General features: G+C 49.0%; 1 protein-coding gene across 1 annotated transcript in view; it reads right to left on the bottom strand.

The window, feature by feature from the left end:
- tbc1d22a (TBC1 domain family, member 22a) overlaps positions 1-27,327 on the bottom strand; it is a 100,001-nt gene that overhangs the window by 19,524 nt on the left and 53,150 nt on the right. The window contains exons 8-9 of the mRNA XM_056579019.1: positions 18,798-18,893; positions 7,489-7,683 (exon numbers count right to left, since the gene is read on the bottom strand). Of these exons, the coding sequence (XP_056434994.1) occupies positions 7,555-7,683; positions 18,798-18,893 (225 nt within the window). The 3' untranslated portion in view covers positions 7,489-7,554. The remainder of the gene's footprint in view (positions 1-7,488; positions 7,684-18,797; positions 18,894-27,327) is intronic.

Raw genomic sequence — 27,327 nt, 5'->3', positions numbered from 1 at the left:
CCCATCATTAAGTAATAATACAATAAGACAGTACCTAACAGGTACTGTATCTCTAAATGGTTTCTTTTAACTGGTAAAATACACGGTATACACAGCCTAGTCCTTTAGTGTACAGTGTAACAGGTACTGGGGATAGGCATGTGGCTCAGGAGGTAGAGCGGGTTGGCTGGTAACCGGAATGTTGCTAGTTCGATCTCCAGCTCCTCCTAGCTGAGTGTTGAGGTTTCACTGACCAAGACAACTCACCCTCACTGCGTCCGACGAGCGCTGTATAAATGCAGTCCATTTACCAGGTACGGGTATTTTACGTTAACTGGTCAAATACAGGATATTCACAACATCAAACATCTAGTGGAATGTGCAACAGTTACTGTATCTCAGAATGGTTACGTTAACTGGTTAAATAGGAACAGGAATGATATGCTCCAGGAAGGAGCATACTTTATAAATCCAGAAAGTGATGGCACCGCAGAAATGAAAAAAATAATAATAATTAAAAGTCTGCAGTTATAAAATGGAACGTGATTTTAAAAAATGACACTGGACGATTGTCCGGTTATCTGGTCTTAAACTAATTTAAAACCGGAGAACGAAATCGATTATCTCAACCGAATCATATTGAAGATCAAATGTTTTCCTTAAACCAGATTAAGATTGGATTTAGTTAATGCGCAGATAAACCCACTGTGTGCTTGCGTGTGCATGTGTTCTGTGTGCTTGTGTCGTGTCTTTGTGTGTGGTTCTTGCTCGTTGTATAGTTGTGTGTGTGCGTGTGTGCGTGGCGTGCGTGCGTGCGTATGTGTGCTTGCATGTGGGTTTGTGCATTAAGAAGGAAACGTTCTCTCTTTTGATTAGCCCACACTAGTCAATAGGCAAGCACGGTAGAATCGATGCACACCTATCAGCAATTTGTTCCATTTCCATCTCGCCTCACTTTCATCTCGTCTTTGTTTACTTGTTCGTCTGTCTTCCATGATCCTGAAAAAATGTAATCAATCCAATTGTGTCACAGTTAATCAAATAATAGCATATGCAGAAAGCTTCTCCTATGTCGTATTAAAGGGGAGGATGCGGCGATATTCAGTCGTAGTTGCAATCTGCATCCTCACCACTAGCTCACTGAATCCTACAAAACTGAACCTTAAGGATACCTTACAGATTATAATAATAGCCTACCAGAATTAACTAAGTGACACAAGTCTGCAGTAGAGAGACATTGGTGTCCATTTGAACTCTGACTTTACCAGCCAGTAGAACAATGTATCAATTACCATTAACCAGAGTTGTAGAGTGCCACCTATTGCATTGGAGTAAAATGGCATCTAATTATCAGCTGCATGCATAACAGTATGCAGTATGCCCTGGGGCCCTGGGGGGCGTGTCTGGCTCCAAAGGGACCCCATGTGGATTTCAAAGAAAGAAGATGGCGTCCTCTCAGTGCTCATCAAAGAACAACGCGGTGAGTCATGTGGCTGTGTTTAAAGCGATGTGATTGGGCGTCAACAAACTCTAGAATTCAGACTTTAAATAGAGAGGTGTAGGGTAAATATTATGATTTAGTGGTTTATTAAAACTTTCCCATCATGAAAGTATTGCACACTCAGAGACCACACAAACACACATCAGTAGAGACATATTAGTTTTACTTACCACACACATGGACCGAGCGCCAGACACACAAACACGCACACACATGTAGACACACACACAAACACCCACACAGAGCAAAAGGCTAATTTATTTTTTTATTTTTTGGAAACTGAATCAATAGTGTTTACTCTGCTTTGCGGTTCATGTCTCCAATTAAAATATAAAAATACATCCTCCTTCCATCCCCTTTCCTCACAGCCCACACACGCACACGCACACACACGCACACGCACACGCAGCAGGTGAACACGAGGAACTTCTCGACGACAGGAGAGGAGAGTCACGACAATAAGAAAGCAATCGAGCCGCTCAATTCTCAGCTGTCACTAGTCCGAGACTAAACCTCCGCGACGCGTCACCTTAACGCTTGACGGACACTCCGCGCCGACCGCAATCCACCACCGAGCCCCTTGTGAGGAAACCATAGTGCGACTAGGGAGCCGTCAAATCCACCAATCAGACCCCCCCATAAACCACAGCGGTTGTTTGGTCTACGGATCAGATCCACACAGAATTGTTCGTTTGTTGGGTTTCTATCGGACCAACGTTGGTGAACTAAATACTCTCTCATCGATCTGACACACGATATCCAATAATGTCACAGTTACAAGTGTAACTACCACAATGAACATAAATCAATCTGATTCCTACAGTTATGTACTACAAATACATAAATTGTACCATTCTATAGATCTATCTAGCCTGGAGAGAGAGAGAGAGAGAGGAGAGAGAGAGAGAGAGAGAGAGAGAGAGAGAGAGAGAGAGAGAGAGAGAGAGAGAGAGAGAGAGAGAGAGAGAGAGGTGTGGTTGCCACACAACTTTCCTGTGTTTTAAAGTCTTTCTCCGTCTCATGGATTCAGTCCCTAAAGTTTCCGAAGTTAATTTAAAACCTCGTTCTGCCATTTTGTCTGAATTACTGTCGGCTGGAACCGAATTTGCGAAGAAATTTGATAAATTGATTTAGACACAGAACACAATATTATTACAACCCAGGGAATCTTTGGTTTCCTTGGTTAAAGCAGGGGCGGGCAATCTGGAGGAAGCAGCCAGTAAGATGATTTAGGAAGAATCAGTCAGTCAACCGATCAAACAGAGGGTCTCGGGACTGCTGGGGGAATACATTGACCTCCTTCTCTCGGCAGAAGTGCGGGTCGCCACGGCGGGCCTTTTGAGCCCCCCTATACCCTATCCCGAACCCTTAACCTGTACCCCTAACCTACCGTCCTACCCTCCAAGACGCCATCCTCTTCGACCACATTCTGGTCAGGTCCCCACGGCCCACTTCTGGGAGGAACCCAGCGAACACGTCCTCCCTGGGACCGAGGGACAGGAATCACATCCTGGCTCCCACTAAAAACCGTGTGTAGACCATTGTGGGTTGAGGTTAGGGTTAGGGTTGCTGAATAAAGCTCACTAACCGGTTGTGTCTGTTAGGCTGTGGTCCAATACGGTCTCCTCCCCTCCGCTCGGGACCGCCCTATCTCAAAGCCTCCCTCTCCCGGCTCCAACGTCGGCGAGGGGGCTCCCCGTTCTACTCGCTGTAGTGGGAGTGTGGGTTCTGCCCTAGAGATGGCGAGGGGATGGAGGGGGAGGGAGGGTCGAGGAGGAGAGAGGAGGAGGGCGAGGGGGGAGAAGGGAGGGAATGGGGGGAGGAGGAGGGAAGAGGGAGGGGGGGAGGGAGCAGGAAGTACGGAAAACCTGTGTGTGTGTGCTCTGTATGGTGTGCCTGTGTACGTTTTTCTTGGGTCTTTTTAATTTCCTGTGAAGAGGCTCAGGTGATAGACACACACACACACACACACCATACAGACTAACACACACACACATACACACATACAACAAACCAGACACATAAACAGAGGTGCACACAGGTTAGTACATCTATTGCAAAAAGTTGTTGGATTTTCTCTCAAAACACCACTCGTACAATACAGATTACAGTCCCGCATTGTACACACACACACACACACACACACCACACACACCGGAGCCCTCATTAAGCCAACAGACGCTGCCGCGCGCTCCGCAGGGACCTAAACAGTGTGTTTACCGGCGAGTGTCCGCATGTGGAACCGCGCATGAATACAACCGAGTCATTAGCGACACACGCTACATTAGCGTCACCGGTAGCCGCGGCCCGCCGCGCACGCACCCCGGCGTGGTCAGGTGTGTTCATTAAGGAACGCCATGCGGCCGCGAGACGCTCCGACGCACGGCTATCACACACACACACACACGAGGTGGAGTCACAGACAACGATGTGTGCACCAATCAGAAGGCTCACAAGCATCTCAAGCATAACGCACACACACACACACACACCACACACACACACACACGCATCACAAATACCCGCATTAAAAATAGATGCACACAAAACCACACGCGCATTAAGAACACACACACACACACAAACACACGCATTTAAAACACACATATTAAAAAAGACACACACACGCGCATTAAAAACCCACACACATACACATTAAAAAACACTTACACACACGCACGCACACACACAATGCTTCAAACACATATTGCAAACATTAAACATGCATCTCTTGCATGCTTCTTGCATCTGTTGCATCACATGCACCACACAAACGAGGTGACGTGTGTCAATGAGATGGGGGCTGCTGAATGCAGCGCCCAGTGTCAGGACTGCAGGGTTGACAGGCAGCTCTGTGGCTCAGACGGGACGGGACGGGACACTCAGAGCGTCCGGACGTTACCCGCTGAACTCCTCCACTGGCTTTAATTCCACTGAGTTGACAACAGAAGAGGAGCAGAGCTTCAGTGTTTTCACACTCATCTTCTCTACACTTCACTCGCACAAACAAATATAGAGCACACACAAATACAGAACACACAAACACTAATTTAGAACACACACACAAATACAGAACACACACACACAATCAAATACGGAAAAAACACACACAAATACAAAACACACACACACACACACACACATGCATGAATGATACACACACAAACCCAAATACAGAACACGCACACAAATACAGAACACACACAAATACAGAACCCACACACACAAATAGAGAAGACACACACACATGCACGCATGTATGCATAATGACACAAAACGACACGCATACATCCATCCATAAGACTAAAACCTGAAACCACAACAGTTGGGCACGTGACCAGTTGGAACACAGACACCGTATTCAGAGAGTTTGATCATATAGAGGATTTATTTACATTTGCTATTTACAAACCTTTTTCAAAATTTCTCTGTACACATTGTTACTTTTGAGGACGACAAAGTTTGAGGTCCACACAAACACACAAACTGCTTTCTGGACACACACACTCATTAAGATATGAGAGCCAAAAACACACACACACACACACACACACAATCGCTTTTGGGGACCTTACACACAGTTACTCTGGGGACCCAAAACACACACACACGCACACACATACACACACACGCACATGCGCACACACACACACGCTGCTCTCTGGGGACTCCCACACTACTGTCTATATTTCACCAGTTGGGGAACGAGAGAGAAAGCCGTTTGTGTTCCAAAATAGAAGCAAATAAAACAATAAACAGCAAAAAGCACTTCGAAATCAAGGTTAAAATGCCTGGAGGTTATTATGGGGTGTTGCTTTTTTCTGGGGTCTCTTTACTGAACAGACTAGGGGGGGCTCCGGTCAACTACCACATAGAGGCCTTCATCGCCACGGGAACACACCCATGAGCGTCGCCGATGGACGCAGGTGCGAAACCGGCACAGAAAAAAACTTTTTGCAAGAAATCGCAAAAAAAAGAGACATGAAAACAAATTATATTTAACATGATCGCGGATTTTCCAATTCCAAAACTGCAAATGTCTGTATTTATTTTTATTTATTTTTTACAATAAATCATTTTATTCATATTAAAGATAAAGTATTTCATACTTTTGTGTAAACTACCACATACATATCTCACAGTCCCGACCGGACCATGAAATACATTTTGCGATTCAAAGGTAGAGTTGAATGGCGTCCATGTTGGCGGGTTCGGAAACGGGGAAAAAAAAGAGGAACGATCTCTCCGTTTAAAAGTCATGTGTTCGTCGGTTACAGAGAGTTAGGCACAACTTAACAGGTTTGTCATGTAAACATCTGTTAAAACATTCAAGCCAACACAAAAACGTGAAAAAGACACTTGAAAAAAAGTACACGAAAGAATAAAGCGAAAGAGAAAAATCTAACAAAGAATAAGCGTTTGAATCCGAGCGCAGTGCAACTTCCTATTAGTTAAAGGGGCCTACGTCTTTAAGAATTGGGTGTGGCAAGTATGAACCAATGTCACATGGGTGACCTGATTCCCCGCCCCCCCCCTTGCATTCACACCAATATGATGCTGCTTACTAGAGAACAGTTGGAGATGAGCGTCGAGCACAAAGAAAGATCCAGAAGCAAAAAGACGGACGGCGTCGGTAGGAATTTAAAGAGCAGCCATACCAGTGATGTTCGTTATTTGAGTGACAGCAGTCCCAGTGTTCCACCAGTGGGGGCGCTGTTCTGCAGGGTGGATCTGACCGTCGAGCTGCTCTTTAAAGACCAGCGATCCATCCAGTTTAAGGCAGAGGTTTGGATGAAGCGGAGAGAACAGCGATGGGACCCACAAGACTACACAGAGACCACTGGATCCCAGTTCCAGGACCAGGTCCAGACCGCACAACAAAGACCTCTGAACCAAGACTTCATATCCACGAGGATCAGAACCAAGACCTGAAGACCCCAACCCAGACCCCCGCAGTTTGCGGTGACCCCTGACCTATGTGTGGTGTGTGTGTGTGGTGTGTGCATGTCTCACTGATGCTAAGGTATCGTCGAGTTCAAAGGTCAGAGGAGGAAACTGTATGAGATCCAGATTGGATTTGTGTTTGTCTTTTATCTCCTTCCCGTGATTGGTCAGAAAGAACCAATAGGCATCCAGGACATCCAGGAAGTGAACCCAGGGTGGGGGTGTTGGGTTGCCATGGTAACGACGACACAACGCCAAAACGGAGGGGGTGTAACCAGGATCAGCGGCCCCTGCCCAGCTGACCCCTGGAGAGGCTGTTGGGGCGGGACCCGTCCACGTCACGCTCAACCCCATTGGCCGCCGAAGAAGGGGCGTGTCCTTCGGCTACCAGACCGTAGGTCAGAGGTCGGAGGTCACGACCCCCTGCCAGGGTGCAGGAGTGTGCAGATCTACTTTATGTTTTTGGTGGGCGGCTACAGAAGCACTAGAAGGCGTCACACTCAGAAAGCTCTGCTCTGTCCTCCCCCCACCGTGTCATTGGTTGGTTTGAAACTCCTAGCCGCATTCAAGGTCCAATTGGCAGAAAGGGGAGGCGGGGTTAAAGTCGAGGGGGCGGGGTTAAGTCTAGGGGGTGTTCCTTTCCAAAAAGCAGAAGGGTCTCTGTGTTCTGTAGCTCGCCGAGAGGAGAGGAGACAGAAGGAGAGGAGGAGAGGAGAGAGAGGAGGAGAGGAGAGAGGAGAGGAGGAGAGGAGGGAGAAGGAGGAGAGGAGGGAGAAGGAGAGGGAGAGGAGAAGGAGGAGAGGAGACAGAGGAGACAGAAGGAGAGGAGGAGAGGAGAGAGAGGAGAGGAGGGAGAAGGAGAGGGAGAGGAGAAGGAGGAGAGGAGACAGAGGAGACAGAAGGAGAGGAGGAGAGGAGAGAGAGGAGAGGAGGGAGAAGGAGGAGAGGAGGGAGAAGGAGAGGAGGAGAGGAGAGAGAGGAGAGGAGGGAGAAGGAGGAGGAGAGGAGAGGAGAAAATAGGGGGGGAGGGGGGAGGAGAGGAGAGTGGAGTAAAGAAGAGAGACCAGTAGAGGAGGAGAGTCCAGTAGACCAGTGGAGAGGAGGAGAGAGCAGCAGATCTCCTCCGCTCATCATCTCTTGTAGTGGTTGGGTGCGTCTGCGAAGGCGAACTTCAGCCTGTAGGCCTCGGCCAGCAGCACGCTCACTTCCTCGTTGCCCCAGTGCATTGTGGGCAGGTTCTGCAGCAGGATCATCAGCCCCTGAAGGAGAGGAAGAGGAGGACATTAAAGGAGTTAGAACGAAGATCAGACAGTTCTGTGTCTTTGGAGTGAAAGGAACCAAAGTGAAGAATCTGATCACTTTTCAAGATAACAGAACCGAAAGGCAAATATATGAACAGCCTCCTAACCGAAAGGTTCTTGGTTAAACGTCTTCAGAGTGAGAAGCAGACCAGCAGAGAACATGAAACACAGAGCTTTTGGACCAATCACGTTAACAAACCAATAATCAAAACAGGAACTGCAACACATGTGCCCTCATCGCAATCCCTCCTGCTTTCTCTCTGGCCGCTATAGAGCGAGGGAAGCTGACCGCAACCTCTCACATATGGATCAGCAGACTGGTGGGAGGAGACACCACAGACCCTAAACCCTAAATCATTAGGATTATACTATAAATGTTTGCACATTTAACCAGTCTTAACCAAGGTCTGTTTTCTGTCGGTCTCGCAGATTCTCACACTGGACAGCCGGTGTAAAAGTGTACGGGGAAATCAATCGAAGGATTTAATCCAATATAATGTATTACAAACAAACCCAATTGAATCTAAACAAATCAAACTCATATCTCACATCTAATCTAATCCAAGATAAGCGTCGCCAAGTGTAAACCAATTTAAACCTAGCCTGTGTTGGTTAACCCATGTTAGCGTAACAGGGGCCGGCGTAGCGCACACTAGCCTAGCCTATAGGCCTGTGTTAGCGTAGCCTGTTCCGGCCTAGCCCGTGCCGTTGGACTCCGTGCTGGTCTGACTGACGTGGTCCGTGTTGTTGAGCCAGAGGCTAAGAGGTTGGGCGTGCTGGGGGCAGCTAGCCGGTGCGCCGCGGCTCTCTGTGTAAATCAATGGCGGCGGCTAATTGCTATGCTGCAGGAGGGGACCCACTGCAGAGTAATCAAGAACTGCTCTGACCCATCCAGCTGTCAACACACACATTCACAGTTCAACACACACACACACACACACACAGGCACGCACAAGGACATGCACGCAGGCGGACACAGAGGCACACAAACAAGAAAAGCAAATGCACGCACTCACACACACACAAACACAGGCTCCGCGCTCACACACACACACGCACACGCACACACACACACACACACACACACACACACACACACGCACACACACATACAAACTCACATGCACACGGTGGTTACCATCTGCTGGGTATTGGCTGTGTAGATCTCATGAGTGTTCGCTGCCATACATTAGCTGTCAGAGAGGCTGCAGTACCGCCGCCTGACACTAGGGGCAGCGGACCCCGGCTACAGAACACTGCAACCAAAGGAAAAGAGAGCGAGGAGTGTATAGCTCAGGAGCAATCAAATGGATAATGATATGGATTTTAGAAAAACCCAATATACTGACTAAATCACACCAAACCCTGACCTTGACTTAACCACACCAGTTATCAACCAAACCAAGCCTTCACTATAACTACACCAAACCCTTGTCTAACGATCCGGGATTACTGTAGACGTGGGTCTGCTAAAGACTGATCTGTGGAAAGAAGCACGTTCACGTCCTAACCATGTTCCCTTCCTAATCAGTCCAGCTTAGAGCACCAGGAATGAGCCATGTCTGAGTGGGACGGTTAAGCTCCACCGTCACAAACGTGGACGCCAGCGGTTGATCCCAGCCAATCACAGCCCTCAGACTCGGTAGCCAATCACGTTTGTCATATTCGGCCGTGTCCCGCTGTGATTAGCCACAACACGTAAACACGAAGGCTCGTCGCAGAAAGGTTCAGGCGTCATGGCTGCATGTCTGAAGAGGAGTCATGCTATAAACACTGAACACTTCCTGTCGGGGTACACGGATGTATCCTTCGCCCCGAGACGATTCTGCCGATGACTTCATCTTCATAGCAGCAGCTAGAGCGTTTGAACAATGGGAACAGTGTTTAAAAGGTGGGTTAAACAGTCTCTGTGGACACCCTGTGGAGAGTCAGGCCAGGTAGTGCCAGACACATCCCTCTAGACCAGTGTTCCCCAGAGTTTTTCTTCTGGGGTCTCATTTTTTTTAAATTACAAACCATCTTGACCCAATTCACAATCTGCCTTATCTATAAAATCAGGAGAAGAACAAATTTGTGCATAAATTAACATTCCTGAACGTTTTTACTGCCATTTCCGCATCACCTTATGTAAGAACTTAAACCAGCCATTTCGTAGAGATAAATCACCACTTTGTTTAATGCACTTAAAACATAATAGACTTATTAAATACTCGGCCCTAAATGAGACCAAATAAATGCATTTAGGCGGAGTTCACATCTCCTTGTTTTGGCTATCTCATTGTTGTTATTTCCTCTCACAATGTACATTAGCCTTTCACCTAGATTCAATGTTATAAGCAAAACTATCAGAACAATACAAACATTCAGTACTATCAAAAACATGCTTCTTGTTGAATGTTTTTTAAATGCTAATGTAAAAAAAAACAGTCTTTGGGAACGACTGCTCTAGACGGAGCGCTGCAGCTGGAGATGAGTTAACACCTCGAGAGACACGCGAGTGGTACCGCTAGTGGTGGGAGATTACCTCTGGAGCCTGGCGCTGGTTTAGTGGTTTAGTGCAGGGGGGCTCCTTACCAGCGGTTGGCATCTATGGACGTTGGCGTAAATGACGGTATAGAAATGTGTGAGTCATAACTGAGTAGGCTTACCGCGGGCGGCATACTTCAACATAAGTCATTCTTCATCAAACCCAAGAGATTCTTTGCAGACAAAACTTTCAATTATTTTTTTTTTTTCATAAGTCCATAAGTCAGGACCGGCGGGGGTAACCATGGAGACGGGGAATCAGACATCCGCTCGTTGGATTAAAAAAAGAAAGAAACCAAGTCAAGCGTGCCTCTGCAGCGTCTGAACCTCCTCGTGAACCCTGGAGGTCTGAGGAGGGCCGAGGGGGTCTGAGGAGGGCCGAGGGGGGTCCGAGGAGGGCCGAGGTGGTTTGAGGAGGGCCGAGGGGGTCCGAGGAGGGCCGAGGGGGTCCGAGGAGGGCCGAGGGGGTCAGAGGAGGGCCGAGGGGGTCAGAGGAGGGCCGAGGAGGGCCGAGGGGGTCTGAGGAGGGCCGAGGGGGTCCGAGGAGGGCCGAGGTGGTTTGAGGAGGGCCGAGGGGGTCCGAGGAGGGCCGAGGAGGGCCGAGGGGGTCCGAGGAGGGCCGAGGGGGGTCAGAGGAGGGCCGAGGGGGGCAGCAGGCGAGGTACCGCTGTTGCTTCCCGTTCCGCACTCTCATCAGCCTGTTTCTCATGACCCCGCCAAACTTCGCCTCGGCAACATGCACCCGCTTAACTCCCAGCTATTGTTCCCGCCCTTCCCGGAGATAACGCAAAGGTGCGCGGTGACAAAGGTGAGCTGTCACACCCACACAACCTCTGAAGCGCTCCCAATCAAACGCCGAGCCGCTGCCAGGTGCGCTGCGTCTCTTAATGTCTCTTTGTCTCCCCCTCTGCCTCCCGCTCTCCGGGTTCCATCTCCCTGCTCCTCACCCCCTCACCCCCTCGCCCCCTCGCCCCCTCACCCCTGTCCCTCGTTAGTCACGCTATATAATAGAGGCCCGTGCGTCGGCGAACAAAGGCACACGCCGGCAGGCAGGGAATAATTCAACCACGTATTCGTTGCATTGAGATGCAGATGAGGGAGATCTCAGAACAATAGAGATGGCGGGGGGGGGGGGTGCGTGCTAACGGCGGCTAGCAGCACCCTGAGGTGTAATGGGTCCCCGGTTTTGCTAGCTTGGGGCGATTAGCGCTCGCTCACAGGAGTAATTACACACAATGGGTCTTAGTGCTAACACAGGTCGCTAATAACGAGAAGGGTGGGGGTAGGACGAAGATAGGTGCGGAGGGAGAGGGCGAGAGTGGGGGGGGAAGAGGGGCATGGTGGGGGAGAGAGGGTGGAGGGAGGGGGGAGAGAGAGCGAGAGAGAGAGCGAGAGCGAGATATTGAGAGAGATTGCTAACCATGGTTTTATCAAATGGGACAAACATCAAATGAAACTCAAATTGAGAGAATTATGCAAATATATCCCCAGAGTCCACAGAGAAACATAAAATAAGACACGCAGAGCAGAATTAGAACAATATCCAATCATTATTAAAACCCAGAAGAGAGCATTAAAACTGTATGGCCAGCTGAAGACAGTGACAGCAATACGCTCCAGAACAAGGCCCTCGCCCCCACAGAGAGACAGACCCCTTAGCCAGCCTGTCTTGGGTCTCTGTCCAACACACAACCACCACATCAGGCAGCACCAAAGGATAGGAAAACTACCCAAGAATCCACCAAAAAGCAGAGTAAATTGTTGTCCTGTAACAGAGAATACACAGTGGCAGAATACCTGACACCCGTGACACACAACTAAGGAAATCTTTGACCGGGCATAGACTCAGCCAGCACAGCCTGGCCATGGAGAAGGGACGTCACAGACAGACCTGGCTCCCAAGAGAAGACAGACTGTGCTCCCACTGCACACACAACCTGCCAGTCGTACCAAGACATCAGGAACACACACTTCCAACCGATTGCACAGGCATGCAAGGCCTTTGGAAACACTCCTGACGCTAAAATAGTTCTATATCTGTTGGGAGGAATACAACAATGTGCAATCCCACAGGACTTTAACTACAAGCACACCTTTGTAAATATGAAAGTCTGTTCACAATGATAGCACTATTGCACATATCCTCCACACTGTATGTACGGTGTATATTTGCTTTATTAGTTTAAAGGAGATATTTTGTACTCGACATATTAAATATGTTACTATGTTACTACTGTTACTATTCAATATTACTTTTACATATTTAGTCCTTAAATGTTCTACTCAATATTTATCTACACTTTTTTGTATTTTTTTTACCAGATTCTGATCTTTCTTCTCAGTCTGAAGTAGCCCCACCATTCTACTTGAGGTCAGTGAGCAGAGACAGGGAGTGAGTTCAGTGAGCCAAGAGAGAGAGCGTTCAGTGAGCAGAACTGAGACAGAGAGTGAGTTCAGTGAGCAGAGACAGAGAGTGAGTTCAGTGAGCAGAGACAGAGAGTGAGTTCAGTGAGCAGAGACAGAGAGTGAGTTCAGTGAGCCAAGAGAGAGAGCGTTCAGTGAGCAGAACTGAGCCAGAGAGTGAGTTAAGTGAGAAGAGACAGACAGTGAGTTCAGTGAGCAGAGCCAGAGAGTGAGTTCAGTGAGCAGAGACAGGGAGTGAGTTCAGTGAGCAGAGCGGAGACAGGGAGTGAGTTCAGTGAGCAGAGAGTGAGTTCAGTGAGCAGAGAGTGAGTTCAGTGAGCAGAGAGTGAGTTCAGTGAGCAGAGCGGAGACAGGGAGTGAGTTCAATGAGCAGAGAGTGAGTTCAGTGAGCAGAGAGTGAGTTCAGTGAGCCGAGCGGAGACAGGGAGCCAGAGCATTGTGCTCCTGGGAAGCGTATGAAAACATCAAATTTGTTTCTATTGAGCTGACATTTATGTCTAACAGGGTTCACAACCCCGGCTTGTCAGAGGAACCAGCTCCCTCTCTCTCCTCCGGTCTGTCAGCACCTCGCTCTCTCTCTGCGTGTCTCCCCCTCCCTCCCTCCCTCCCTCCCTCCGTAAACATATCTCTGCCCTGTGTACCTCCGTCTCTCTCTCTCTCCCCTCGCTGTCAACATCTCTCTCTCTCTCTCTCTCTCTCTCTCTCTCTCTCTCCCTCTCCCTCTCTCCCTCTCTCTCCCTCTGAATATATTTAGAATAGTTATTTATCTTGCAATGAGAGAGAAGAGAAGGACAGTAATTGACACAATGTCACAGAACAAGAGATACTTCATAATCCATTGGTTAATCTGACTGATCTATATTTATACACCATGTTTACACGATTTTTATGGTTTTGTTAATTTCTGTTTATCGCCTTTTTTATGTTATTGCTTTGGCAATATTGTTCCAAGTAACTTTCATGCCAATAAAGCATTTTTAAATTACAATTTGAGAGAGATTCATAGAGAGTGAGTGAGAGAGTGAGTGAGCGAGAGCGATAGTTAGAGAGATAGAAAGAGAAAGAGAGCAAGAGCAAGAGCGAGAGAGTGAGTGAGTGAGTGAGTGAGTGAAAGAGAGTGAGTGAGTGAGTGAGTGAAAGAGAGTGAGTGAGTGAGTGAGTGAGTGAGTGAGTGAGAGAAGGAGAGAGCGAGCTAGTGAGTGAGAGAACGAGAGAGCGAATGAGTGAGTGGGTGAATCAGAGAGAGAGAGCGATAAAATGATGGGCTGAAAGAGCTCGCATGCGGTCGAATTAGATCTGCCTCCATCTCTCTCGTCCTTCCTTCACTGGCGTCTCAGCACTCAATCAGAGGTGGTGATTATTAAAAGCTGTTTACCAACGCCGGGTCTGTCTGGGCTGAGAGCTCCATCCATCAGGGCCCCGGGCGCTCTGAGAGCCGGCCCAGAGAGGAGGCTCGCTGCCCAGCCGAGTCAGAGGAGAGACAGCCCTGCGCGGCTGGAGAGAACCAGGAGATGGTGTTGTCGTGATGGATGGAGAGGAGACCATCAGACAGAGAGCATTCATCAGAGGAGGTGGACGCCTCCTCCTGCCTCCTAACACACCTCCCCTCACACACAACACACACACAACCACACACACACACACACACACACCTCCCCTCACACACACACAAAAACAAAGGTCTTAACAAGGACGTATTGTAACTCATCAGCATTGCGGACAGTCGTTCTGTATTCACTGTCTACCCCCTACCTGCTCCTTAATGACTTGTCTCTGTAATCACTGTCTAACCCCTACCTGCTCCTTAATGACTTGTCTCTGTAATCACTGCCTAACCCCTACCTGCTCCTTAATGACTTGTCTCTGTAATCACTGTCTAACCCCTACCTGCTCCTTAATGACTTGTCTCTGTAATCACTGTCTAACCCCTACCTGCTCCTTAATGACTTGTCTCTGTAATCACTGTCTAACCCCTACCTGCTCCTTAATGACTTGTCTCTGTAATCACTGTCTAACCCCTACCTGCTCCTTAATGACTTGTCTCTGTAATCACTGCCTAACCCCTACCTGCTCCTTAATGACTGGCCTCTGTAATCACTGCCTAACCCCTACCTGCTCCTTAATGACTGGCCTCTGTAATCACTGCCTAACCCCTACCTGCTCCTTAATGACTTGTCTCTGTAATCACTGTCTAACCCCTACCTGCTCCTTAATGACTTGTCTCTGTAATCACTGCCTAACCCCTACCTGCTCCTTAATGACTTGTCTCTGTAATCACTGTCTAACCCCTACCTGCTCCTTAGCGACCTGTCTATGTATTCACTGTCTAACCCCTACCAGCTCCTTAGCGACCTGTCTGTGTATTCACTGTCTAACCCCTACCTGCTCCTTAGCGACCTGTCTATGTATTCACTGTCTAACCCCTACCTGCTCCTTAGCGACCTGTCTATGCATTCACTGTCTAACCCCTCAAAGACTAAATCAACTCAAAAAGACTAGGTACTTAATAAGCTACTTATCCCCCATCAAAGGCTCGACTAAAGCCCCACACTATAAAAGTGTTCCCGTTTCATTTAACTTCCAAAACAGCCGAGCAGCTTCTGTCAGCACCCTGGGACGTGTGACACATGCACGGCCCCAACCGTTTATTGGATATGATATTTAATCTTCTCCATTGCCGCTCGACACCAAAAAGGTCACGAATCTCCCAGAACGCACGGCGGCGTCTCCGACGCGGGGGCCAGATAAAGGCCGGCCGCCAGCGCCATCGGCCGGCGGCAGGCAGAGGCGTGCGTGCGCCGTCTCGGCCTGTGACTGCCGCGGCCTAACCTCCTCCGAGCGAGGGCCAATCACAGGCAACCGCTCGGAGATGGCATTAGATAACGGCTGGTGAATGATCCCTTCCTCGGGGAAATCCATTTGGAGAGGTAATGTAGAGGCAGGCGGCCGTGTCAACGCAAAGCCATTAGTTTCTGTTTAAACGGGGGAGCAAGAGTGTCACTATGGCTATACAACCGGCGAGAGATCCACACGCACACACACACACACACACACACACACACACATACACAGGCTCACACACACTAACGCTGGAAGACAGGCCCAGGCCCGCACACACACACACACGCTTAAACACACACAAACTCACAGACGCATACCCACAGATGGAGGGAGGGAAAAGATTAGTTCTCACTTCAATTAATGTTGTGAGAGAAACTGAGAACTTGTGTAAATGTCATCTGCTCTGCTGAGATGCGGCTGTGTGTGTCTTTGTGAGTGTGTTAGATGTGTGAGGTTGTGAGAGAAACAGGCTGTGTGTGTGTGTGTGAGGTGTTATGTGTTTGTGTGCGTGTTACCTGCGTGTGTGTGTTTGTGCGTATGTGTGTGTGAATTCCCGATGCACAGAGACATAGAACTTCCTGTCAGCTTGAGAGAATCCTACATTCAGTATTTGTTCAAAAGAAATATAGAGCTAACCATCCATATAACCAACCGTCTAACCCACTATCTAATAGTCTATCCACCTAACCATCCATTCATCCATCCATCCATCTAAACCACTATCTAATATTTGATCTAACTAACCATCGATCAAACCAACCATTTAACCCAATATCAGACCGTCTGTCCATCCACCTAACCAACCATCTAACCCAATATCAGACCGTCTGTCCATCCACCTAACCAACCATCTAACCCAATATCAGACCGTCTGTCCATCCACCTAACCAACCATCTAACCCAATATCAGACCGTCTGTCCATCCACCTAACCAACCATCTAACCCAATATCAGACCGTCTGTCCATCAACCTAACCAACCATCTAACCCACTACCTCTAACAGTCAATATAATATCTAACCATCCATCTAACAGTCTATCAATCTATTCATCCATCGACCTATCGATTCATCCACCAATCCCTCCATCCAACATCCATCCAGGGGTTGGAAGGGGGAGGGTGGGGGTGGTATGGGATGGTATTGATTCATTGATTAATCCACTTACTTAATCCCCTGAGAGGGAAACCTAATAAGCCACCTCACTGCGAAAACACCATAAAAACACACACACACGCACACGCACACACACGCACGCACACACACACACACACACACCCCTCTCTCCAGGGAAGCATCAACCAGCAGGAGCACCAGGTGAGAGCGCTCAAACACACTCCTCCAGACATAAGGGCCCAGCCGGCTAACACCAGAGAGCAGCCCTGTGGAAGGGGGACCTAGTGTGTGGTGTTGGTCGTCCACGCCGCTACAGAGAGCCAGGCGCAGGCGGGAATCCAAAGGATACCTCAGGGCTAAGTGCACGTGTGTGTCTTTACACATGTGTATGTGTGTGTGTATGTATGTGTGTCTGTGTGTGCGTCTATTTGTCTGTGTGTACATGTGTACGTGTGTCTGGGTGTACGCGCGTGGGTGCGTATGTGTGTGCCTGTGTGTCTGTGTGTGCCTGCGTGTGTGTTTGTGTGTGGTTTGCCTGTGTGTGGTTTGCCTGTGTGTGTGTGGTTTGCCTGTGTGTGTGTGTGTGTGTGTGTGTGTGTGTGTGTGTGTGTGTGTGTGTGTGTGTGTGTGTGTGTGTGTGTGTGTGTGTGTGTGTGTGTGCCTATGTGTGGTTTGCCTTTGTGTGTGTGCCTGTGTGTGTGTGCCTGTGCCTGTGTGTGTGTGTGTGCCTGTGTGTGGTTTGCCTGTGTGTGTGCCTGTGTGCGGGTGCCTGTGTGTGTGCCTGTGTGTGGTTTGCCTGTGTGTGTGTGCCTGTGTGTGTGTGGTTTGCCTGTGTGTGTGTGGTGTGCCTGTGTGTGTGTGTGCCTGTGTGTGGTTTGCCTGTGTGTGTGTGTGCTTGCCTGGGTTAACATAACTTAGGTTAGGCAGGCCTGTAGGACGCCGGCGAGCCCGTCTAAGAAGCCTAAGATCTGCAGATCAGAGGGACGCACATTGGAATGAAACCACTACAGCTCCCAGAGCACTCCCTCAGACAAGGGAGAGAAGGGGAGAGGGGGGGAGGGAGAGAGGAGGAGGAAGAGAGAGAGGGGAAGGAAAAGGAGAGGCTTGAGAAGGAAGGGAGGATGAGAGAGAGGGGAGAAAAAGAGGGGAGGAGAAGACAGGAGAGAGAGATGAAGAGAGAGGTGCTAACGAGTAGGGAGGTTGAGAGAGGGTGAGGAGTGAGGGAGGGAAGGAAGAGGAGGTAGAGAGGAGAAAGGAGAGGAGGAGAAACAATCAGGAAGAGATGCTAAAAGGTAAAGCGAGGAGGGAAGGAAGAAGAAGGGTAGGAGACAGAAAGAAGCAAGGAGAAAGGAGATTGGAGAAATAGGCCCAATCCCATTTCTACCCCTTACCCCTTACCCCTTCCCCTTACCCCTCCCCCTTGTTTTGAAGGGGTAAGGGGAAGGGATAAGGGGTAGAAATTGAAATCCCATTTCTACCCCTACCCCCTTCCCCCTTCCCCTTCCCCCTTCAAAACAAGGAGGAGGAGGAAGGGGAAGGGTTAAGGGGTGGAAATGGGATTGGGCCATAGAGCGGGGAAAAGAGAGGAGCTGAATAGAGAGAGGGTGGATCATGTCAAAGGACCAAAAGCACTCCACGTGTCCTTCATTTGATGGATTTCAGGGTATTTTGTATAGTTTTTAAAGCCAAAATGATTTCCTAAACAGGGGACAAAGGGGATGGATGGAGGGAGGGTCTCCGCTGTGATCTCCACGGAGGAGACCTGCGGCAGATTAGAGAGGAGGAGGTCCACTCCGCTCTCTCCAAGCTGCAAACCCTGTCTAAGAGGAGGCGGTTCAGGAGCACACAGCACAGCGCAAAACCCCTCAAAACCAGAGCAATAAAAAACAATTACCCACCACAAGCTGGGAATATATTTGAGATAGAGTTAAAGATGCATGGTACACTGGGATTAATACCCGGAACTGAGATTTATTTGGTAATTATTATAACACACACACACACAGTATGTTATCCAGAGGCAAAAAACACACTGGTGTGTGTGTGTGTGTGTGTGTGTGTGTGTGTGTGTGTGTGTGTGTGTGTGTGTGTGTGTGTGTGTGTGTGTGTGTGTGTGTGTGTGTGTGTGTGTGTGTGTGTGTGTGTGTGTGTGTGTGTGTGTGTTACCTGGAAGTCCCTCTCCTCCAGGATCTCCTTCCTCCAAAGGACCAGGAAGGAGGCGCAGACATAGAGATGGAACTGAGAGAAGCCCTCAGGTTCAGCCTGAGAGAGAGGCAGAGAGACAGAGAGGACGAGGAGAGACAGAGAGACATAGAGACAGAGCAGGAGAGAGAGAGAGGCAGAGAGACAGAGAGGACGAGGAGAGACAGAGAGACATAGAGACAGAGCAGGAGAGAGAGAGGCAGAGAGACATAGAGGCAGAGGACGAGGAGAGACAGAGACAGAGACAGAGACAGAGACAGAGACAGAGACAGAGACAGAGACAGAGACAGAGAGATACAGAGGACAAGGAGACAGAGATAGAGAGGAGGAAGAGAGTAATAATATTAGAGTGAAGCACAATAATACAGTATCACAGTAACATAGTACAGGACAAATGCAGAGTGTCACATTATTTGAGCAATGCACCGTTTCACAGTGTTAAAGATATAAACAGTAATACAGCGTTAGAGTAACACAGAGTGTCACAGTCACACAGGGACAGAAGGATCTCCATGTGTTTGTAATCCCCTCCATCTGAAATATCCCTGGTACTGGCCCGCTGGTTCAACATGGGGAGAGAGAGGTAAACAGAGAGAGAGAGAGAGAGAGAGAGAGAGAGAGAGAGAGAGAGAGAGAGAGAGAGAGAGAGAGAGAGAGAAACATAGAAAAAAAGAGGAGAGCGAGAGAGAGGTAGACAAACAGAGATAGAGAGAGAGAGAGAGAGAGAGAGAGAGAGAGAGAGAGAGAGAGAGAGAGAGAGAAACACAGATACAGAGAGAGAGAGAGAGAGAGAGAGACATAGAAAAAAAGAGGAGAGCGAGAGAGACATAGAAAAAAAGAGGAGAGCGAGAGAGAGGTAGGACAAACAGAGGGAGAGAGAGGGAGAGAGATCGACAAATAGAGAGAGGATGAAGGAGAGGTAGAGAGACATAGACAATAAGAAAGAGAACGAGGGAGGGAGATATATATTCACCAGAGAGAATAAGAAGGCTGCAAAAAGATGTATGAGGAGGGAGAACAAGAGAGGGAGGGGGGTTGTACATGGACAGATCTAAAAGGGGGGAGGGAGAGAGAGAGAGAGAGAGAGAGACGGGTGAGAGAGAGAGAGAGAGAGAGAGAGAGAGAGAGAGAGAGAGAGAGAGAGAGAGAGAGAGAGAGAGAGAGAGAGAGACGGGTGTGAGAGGGAGAGGAAGGGAAATAAAGGGACAGAGAAATCTCCTTTTCCGGTTCTTATTCCAGAGCCATCAGCCTACTTTTCTTTAAGGATTTAAAAAACGAACGAGGAGCGAGAGCGAGAGAGAGCGAGAGAGAGCGAGAGCGAGTGAGAGCGAGAGCGAGTGAGAACAATAGATGAAACGTCCGTCTGTCCTGCCCCGCGGTCCATCACCGAGGTCCCGGCGGAGAGCTGAAGTCCCCTCGGACCCACGCTGGGGGGATTAGCACGCAGGCATGTCAGGGAACACGCTAAACCCGGCTCCATTCACGCGGCGCCGTCCAGGCCTTCTTATGTTCCGCCGTGTCTTACAACCGCTAATGCCTTCATATGAGTTCTGCTTCGGAGTTGAGCAGCTGACAGAGGTAGGCCCTGCGTCTCCACGCCGCTGCTGTGTTATGGTTCTGTGTGGAGCAGCTGCTATAAGTGTCTACGTCTGTGGGTCTCTACGCCTCTCTCTTTCTTCCGACAATTGTACTTCGCTTAGGATAAAAGCGTCTGCTAAATGCCCTGAATGTAAATGTGATGCTGGATTTCGTCGCACGTTGAACTGTTATAAGGCGGAGCTGTCCAGTTATTAAAAGATAATGGTGCTCAACCTTGTTTGAATGTTCAGGTATCAGGTATTCACCGATGCTGTCTCAAGGCTAAAGCACACAGAGAGTGCTTCGTATCTGCGGCGCAAACCGAGAAAATAAAGAGAGTCGTATTTTTTAAAGGAGCAGTCGGCAACAGTAGAGATGATCAAATTACTCTTAACATTCCGGAAGACATCTGACAACATGACTCAATTAAACTATTGCCTTATAATTTATAAATATGCAGTAGGCCTTCAAACCTCTTTCCACCATCCAGCCAAAAACCATCAACAGGGCTAATTCTTGAGCATCCAATCAGGAAGACTCTCTGCAAATTCCACTTCCTGGTCACCCGCCTCTCTCTGCTGAGCTGCATGAACACGATTGGAGGATGATTTTGGGTGGGCGGGGTTTCCGACAAGGGGTAACGCTGCTTTAAGTAGCGCACGGCACACGGAGCGCGGGCACAGCGGACTATTGTGCGCGCTCCGACATGCCTTTGTGCGCTCGGCTTAAGAACGTACGACTCAACCTTTATTCATACCCTTTTGTGGACGCGGACAGCAGCAGCAGCACAGCCGACGGTGCACCCTGCCCACGTCCTCGTTAGTTAGTTTACAAGTCAAATGAGTCGGTAGCACGGGCAGCACAGATGGTGAGGAATCTGGATATTAATAAACATATGCACACATGGACACGCACGCACACACGCACGCATGGACACGCACACACACACGCACCGTGAAGTCATGAAGAATTCCAAGTGTGTTCGTTGGAAACCGTTGCTAAGCTGATTGCACGCTGGAACACAGTGTGAATACGTAGAAAATGCGTGTGGCGTGCGCGTGTGTGTGTGAATACTTAGAGAAACGTGCGTGTGTGTGAATAAGTACAAACAAGTGTGTGTCTTTGTATGGGAATACGAAGAAACGCGCACGCGCGTGTGTGTGTGTCTGCGACGTTTACTTGGGAAGACGTAGGGAAGAATGGTGGACACTGGGATTCGAACCGGGAACCTTTGGGCTGCAAGTCATCCCCATAACCACGGCAGCCCAGTCCGTCTCCCACAAGGGTTTGTTGTGTCGAATAAACAGAGAAGAGAGTGGAGGCCGAGAGACATCAGAGTCAAACCAGAACAGACCTGCACTCACCAAACTCTCTCCTCCCCATGGCTCGAGCTCCCCATTACAGCCCTCCCGCTTTCAGCAAAACACCCCTTTGGTTATTTTTACATGGTACATGGGAAAAATATACCCTGATTATTCTGTCGATGGTCGTTTGGAGAAGATGGGGTTCCGTGATGCCTTTTTTTGTTTTGGCACTCGAATCGAGCCAACCCTGTTATTTTCGGTCACCTAGCAACCATGTTTGGTAAGATAAAAGAGAGAGGTGGGGGTGAGAGAGAGAGAGAGAGAGAGAGAGAGAGAGAGAGAGAGAGAGAGAGAGAGAGAGAGAGAGAGAGAGAGAGAGAGAGAGAGAGAGAGAGAGAGAGAGAGAGAGAGAGAGAGAGAGAGAGAGAGATGGGGGCGAGAGAGAGAAAGATGGGGGGGGGTGAGAGAGAGAGATGGGGGGCGAGAGAGAGAGATGGGGGGGAGAGAGGGGGGGGGGAGAGAGAGCGAAAGATGGAGGGAATGAGATTGAGCTAGAGTGAGAGAGTGAGAGAAGAAAGAAAGAAAGGGAGAGACGAGAGTAAGATAAAGATATAAAGGAAACGAGACGAGAGAGAGAAGGCAGCGCAGAATGAGCTGCAGGTAAAATACCCCCATGTGATTGGCTGAGGGAGGGAGATGCAAACAGACACACACACACACACACACACATGGAATCAAAGGGGATCAGATCTCCCACTCTCGTCCTCATCAACACCGTCCACACTCACCGCTCTCCGCCCCGAGACTATTTCCATTTAACACACAATCCCTCTGCGGCGCACACACACTCTCCCTGTCTCCAAATGCCCTGTCTACATCACAAACCCTCTCTACCTCCTCCAGCACTGCGAATGGGTTATCATCCAGCTCCATCTTTATCCCTGTCCGTCTCTCGTTCTCCGTCTATCCCTCAACCCGTCTGTTGAGGGGATATCCAACTATAAACACATTTGGGTTTCACGCCTTGATTTGTGGGTTTTGAAAAAGGCGTCTGCTCAATGACTGAAAGGTGAATATATTTATGAATCTATCAAGCTCTCTGTCCAATGATCGATCTAATAATATCGATGCATCTATCCCTCTTACGATCATCCATCTTTCCACCTTTAGATCTTAAACGACTTTGGTTACAACTCATTCCTGATACGGCGCTGTGTCTCCCTCTCTCTGGTCTGTTGAGTTCATCTTCCCTCTCCTCCCCTCCCTTCCCCCTTCCCCTCTTCCTTTCCGATCCTCCCACACCCGCCCCTCCCTCTCCCCCCATCTCCCCTCCTCCCCCCTCCTCCCCCTCCTCTCCCCTTCCCTCTCCCCATCCCTCCTCGCCCCTCCTCCCCCCTCTCCTCCCCCCTCCTCCCCCTCCTCTCCCCTTCCCTCTCCCCATCCCTCCTCGCCCCTCCTCCCCCCTCCTCCCCCTCCTCTCCCCTTCCCTCTCCCCATCCCTCCTCGCCCCTCCTCCCCCCTCTCCTCTCCTCCCCCTCCTCTCCCCTCGCCTCCCCATCCCTCCTCGCCCCTCCTCCCCCCTCTCCTCTCCTCCCCCTCCTCTCCCCTCGCCTCCCCATCCCTCCTCGCCCCTCCTCCCCCCTCCCTTTCTTCCCCCTCCTCTCCCCTCGCCTCCCCTTCCCTCTCCCCATCCCTCCTTACCCCTTCCCCCCCCCCACTCCTCCCCCTCTAGCAGCTCCATCAGCTCTGCCCTACTTTATGCCCCGCCCGCGATTAACATCTTCAAAAGAGAAGAAGCGACAGAGGAAGTTGTTAAGCGCTGGGAGTCAAGGTGACTCGGTCCAGATTCCCTCCTCCATCTTGCCAGGCACAGCCCTCCCCCCTCTCCCTCCCCCGGGCCCTTGGTCTCGGGGTGGCCATATTGGGGGAGACAACCTCGACACTGACTGACAAGGGAGGCTGATCAAAGCCCCACAGAGAGAGAGACAGAGAGAGAGAGAGAGAGAGAGAGAGAGAGAGAGAGAGAGAGAGAGAGAGAGAGAGAGAGAGAGAGAGAGAGAGAGAACGAAAGCGAGAGAGGGAGAACGAAAGAGAACGAAAGAGAGAACAAGAGAACAAGAGCGAGAGAGAACAAGGGTGAGAGAGAACGAAAGAGGGAGAACGAGAGAGAGATAGAACGATGGAGAGAGACCGAGGAGAGAGAGAGAGAGAGAGAGAGAGAGAGAGAGAGAGAGAGAGAGAGAGAGAGGGATCGCCTAGGAAATGAGAAGAGGCAAGAGGGAGGGATGACTTCAGAGGTTGAACGATAGCAGGTGTAAAAATAACTAAAAAGCGGATGAATTGGGGTTTTAGAATTAAGAGCGTTTCCCTGACATCGCGGGGACCATGAAAGAATATTGATGTGCAGCGATTAGAGAAATCCCAGAGGACAAGCGCCGAGGACAGAGAAGAAATACCAGCTCCCCTTTGGTTAGCCATGAGCCACGCATCATAAGCTAATCTCTGGGGTGACATGCATCACAAACTTCACCCAGCAGAAGTGGTCAGACGCCGTCATAAAGCTAATCAATTAGATGACATGCCATGTTAACGGTAGCACAGCTGGTTAGCCAACAGCAGTGTCGGGGCTGCTGGGGAGAGCCAGCAGGCCAATGGGTAGCAGTCCAGTTTACAGTTTGCCTAGCAGCAAGTCTTAAACATTGCCACACCTGCTACTATAGCAACGCAGCTTGCGGCCAGCACTGACTAACGACAAGATTATAGCGTCAGTCTACGTTATCAACAACAAGGGTCAGCAATTCTAACTATTGCTATGTAGGAATTCAAATTATATTGTTAAGACACCACGTCGCTCAATAAAGTTTCAAGCCCCTAAAGTTTATGACATCAGGATTCCAAAGAACAAGCCTTAATTATGCAAGTTAATTATTGTTGTTCGTATTTTAATTAGCACATATGATGTGTTTATTTACACTCTGCAATTAAAATAGATCCCCTGTCAACAACCAATGAAGCACTTAAAGTTAAAAGAGCGAGCGAGCGAGAGAGACATAAGGAAGTTGAGAGAACGCAACAGAGTGAGAACGCGATAGAGTGTGTGTGTGTGTGTGTGAGCATGTGTATGTGTGTGTGCGTTGACAGGAGTGATGACAGAGAGTCTGACACACAGACAAGGTGATGTCTCCATAGTGGTATAATGTCGCTGGGCGAGGTTATTGTGGCACGGCGAAGAAAAAACACAAAGATGGACAAACTCCTCCAGCTTTGTTGTTTCTGGACTCTGATACACGGATTTGACTTTGATGTCACAGTTTAACTTTGATACACCAGTTGGACTCTGATGTCCCAATTGGACTCTGATGTCACAGTTTAACTTTTGATACACCGGTTTGACTCTGATGTCACAGTTTATCTTTGATACAACTGTTGGACTCTGATGTCACAGTTGGACCCTGATGTCACAGTTGGACTCTGATACGACAGTTGGACTTTGATTTACCTGTTGGTCTTTGATACACAGTTGGACTTTGATACAATAGTAAGACTTTGATTTAGCTGTTGGTCTGTGATACGACAGTTTGACTTTGATACGACAGTTGGACTTTGATTTAGTTGTTGTTCTTTGATACACGGTTGGACTTTGATATGACAGTTGGACTTTGATTTAGTTGTTGGACTTTGATCCAACAGTTTGACTTTGATGTGATGTTTGATCATCTTAGAGCTAACGGCTTGTTCAACTACGGTGAAACAGTATGACTATGATACAACAATTTGTCATACTTAAATCTTAAAATTTTCTTTGATGTATCTTACACTTGATAAGACTTTTGTGTAACAGATTGAGAGTGTGTGTGTGTGTGTGTGTGTGTGTGTGTGTGTGTGTGTGTGTGTGTGTGTGTGTGTGTGTGTGTGTGTGTGTGTGTGTGTGTGTGTGTGTGTGTGTGTGTGTGTGTGTGTGTGTGTGTGTGTGTGTGTGTGTGTGTGTGTGTGTGTGAGATGCAGGCCAGGAGTTACATGATGAAAGGCTGAGTGCAGCGGGTGAGTGAGTGAGTGTGTGTGGGAGAGAGGGAGAGAGAGCGATAATTTGGAGAACGAGGGGAGAGGACAGCATAATCGTATGAAGAAGACAACAAATACCCGAGAGCCGAAGAAGAGGTGAGAGGAAGGAAGATGAAAAGGGACAGAGAAGAGAGGAATGAAGGTAGAGAGAGGACAGATGGGGAGAGTGGCTACTGAGAGGTGGTCCTTTATTGAGAGAAGATGAAATATTAATGCCAGGTCCAGATGTGTGCGCGTGTGTGTGCGTGCGTGCGTGTGCGCGAGCGCGATACAGATGCATAGGTGGGTGTATGCGTGTCGGTGAGAAATGGAGATGATGATTGTGATTGTGTGAGGGAGAGGAGCGAGAAGTGATGACTTCACACACACACACACTCACACAAACACTTGGTGACAAGTGTGGTTGTGTACACTGTGCGTGTGTACGTGTGCTTGTGTGTGTGTGACTGAGTGCAAACCCAATACACACAAACTAAAACAAAACTACGCCAAAACCTTCAAACACCACAACACACACCACAACCCTTCGACACTTCAACAACCCCACAATACACAACTGCATTAAAAAAACAAACATGAGAACACTACACAACGCGACAACATCATGAGAGCAGAACATGAAATCGAGGGAAGGACAGGGCAGTTGGTCCTGCGTTTGATCCCCTAATGCCCCCAGTCTACCCTGTAGGCCTCCTGGATCAACACGCCCTAACCCCTTCCTACTACTTTGCATCGTATACCCTCTATCTCCCAGCACACACTCACACACACACACACACACACACACACACACACACACACACACACACACACACACACACACACACACACACACACACACACACACACACACACACACACACACACACACACACACACACACACACACACACACAATCCTCTAATATTCCGGTACATTATCATTTAAAGTGTTTCAGTGGATGTCGCCGGTCTTCACAGGGCCCGTTTCGGTTGGGCTAAATGCTAAGCTCTCCCTCCGTCTCCCCTTCCTCCTTCAGGTAGCTCCGGCTAGCTTCCCTGAGACAGGCCAGGGTGAGAGGCTAAAGGCTGCTCTGATCAAGCCCTAGGCCCGTCGACCAATGAGATGAAGGCATGTCCCGGCGCCGGAGGAGAACTTAATAGCTATGGTAATGCTAACGCCGCCGCCACACAGTCGCTTGTTAATTTCATGCTTCATGCAACACGAATAATTTGGTCTCTTCACAGTCAGGCTGTCCAAGGAGAAGGCTTGCCCTCATGCGCAGGGTGTGTGTGTGTGTGTGTGTGTGTGTATGTGTCTGTGTGTGTCTGTGTGTGTGTGCGTCCTTCTGAAGTATCTATTCCCTTTCCATTTGAACTCATCCTGAAATCCAGAGAAAAAAAGAGAAAAGAGAAGGGTTGAGAGATGAGGCAGAGATGAGGGAAAACAGAAGAGATGAGGGAGAGAGGGGTGAGGTAAAGTACATTTAGAGAGAGAGAAACAGAGAAAAATAGAGATAGAGACAGAGGGAGAGAAAAATAGAGATAGAGAAAGAGAAAGAGACACTGAG

The sequence above is a fragment of the Gadus chalcogrammus genome, chromosome 19 (genome assembly GCF_026213295.1).
Source record: "Gadus chalcogrammus isolate NIFS_2021 chromosome 19, NIFS_Gcha_1.0, whole genome shotgun sequence".
Taxonomy (NCBI): Eukaryota; Metazoa; Chordata; class Actinopteri; order Gadiformes; family Gadidae; genus Gadus; species Gadus chalcogrammus.
This window is presented reverse-complemented; position numbering and strand designations above follow the sequence as displayed.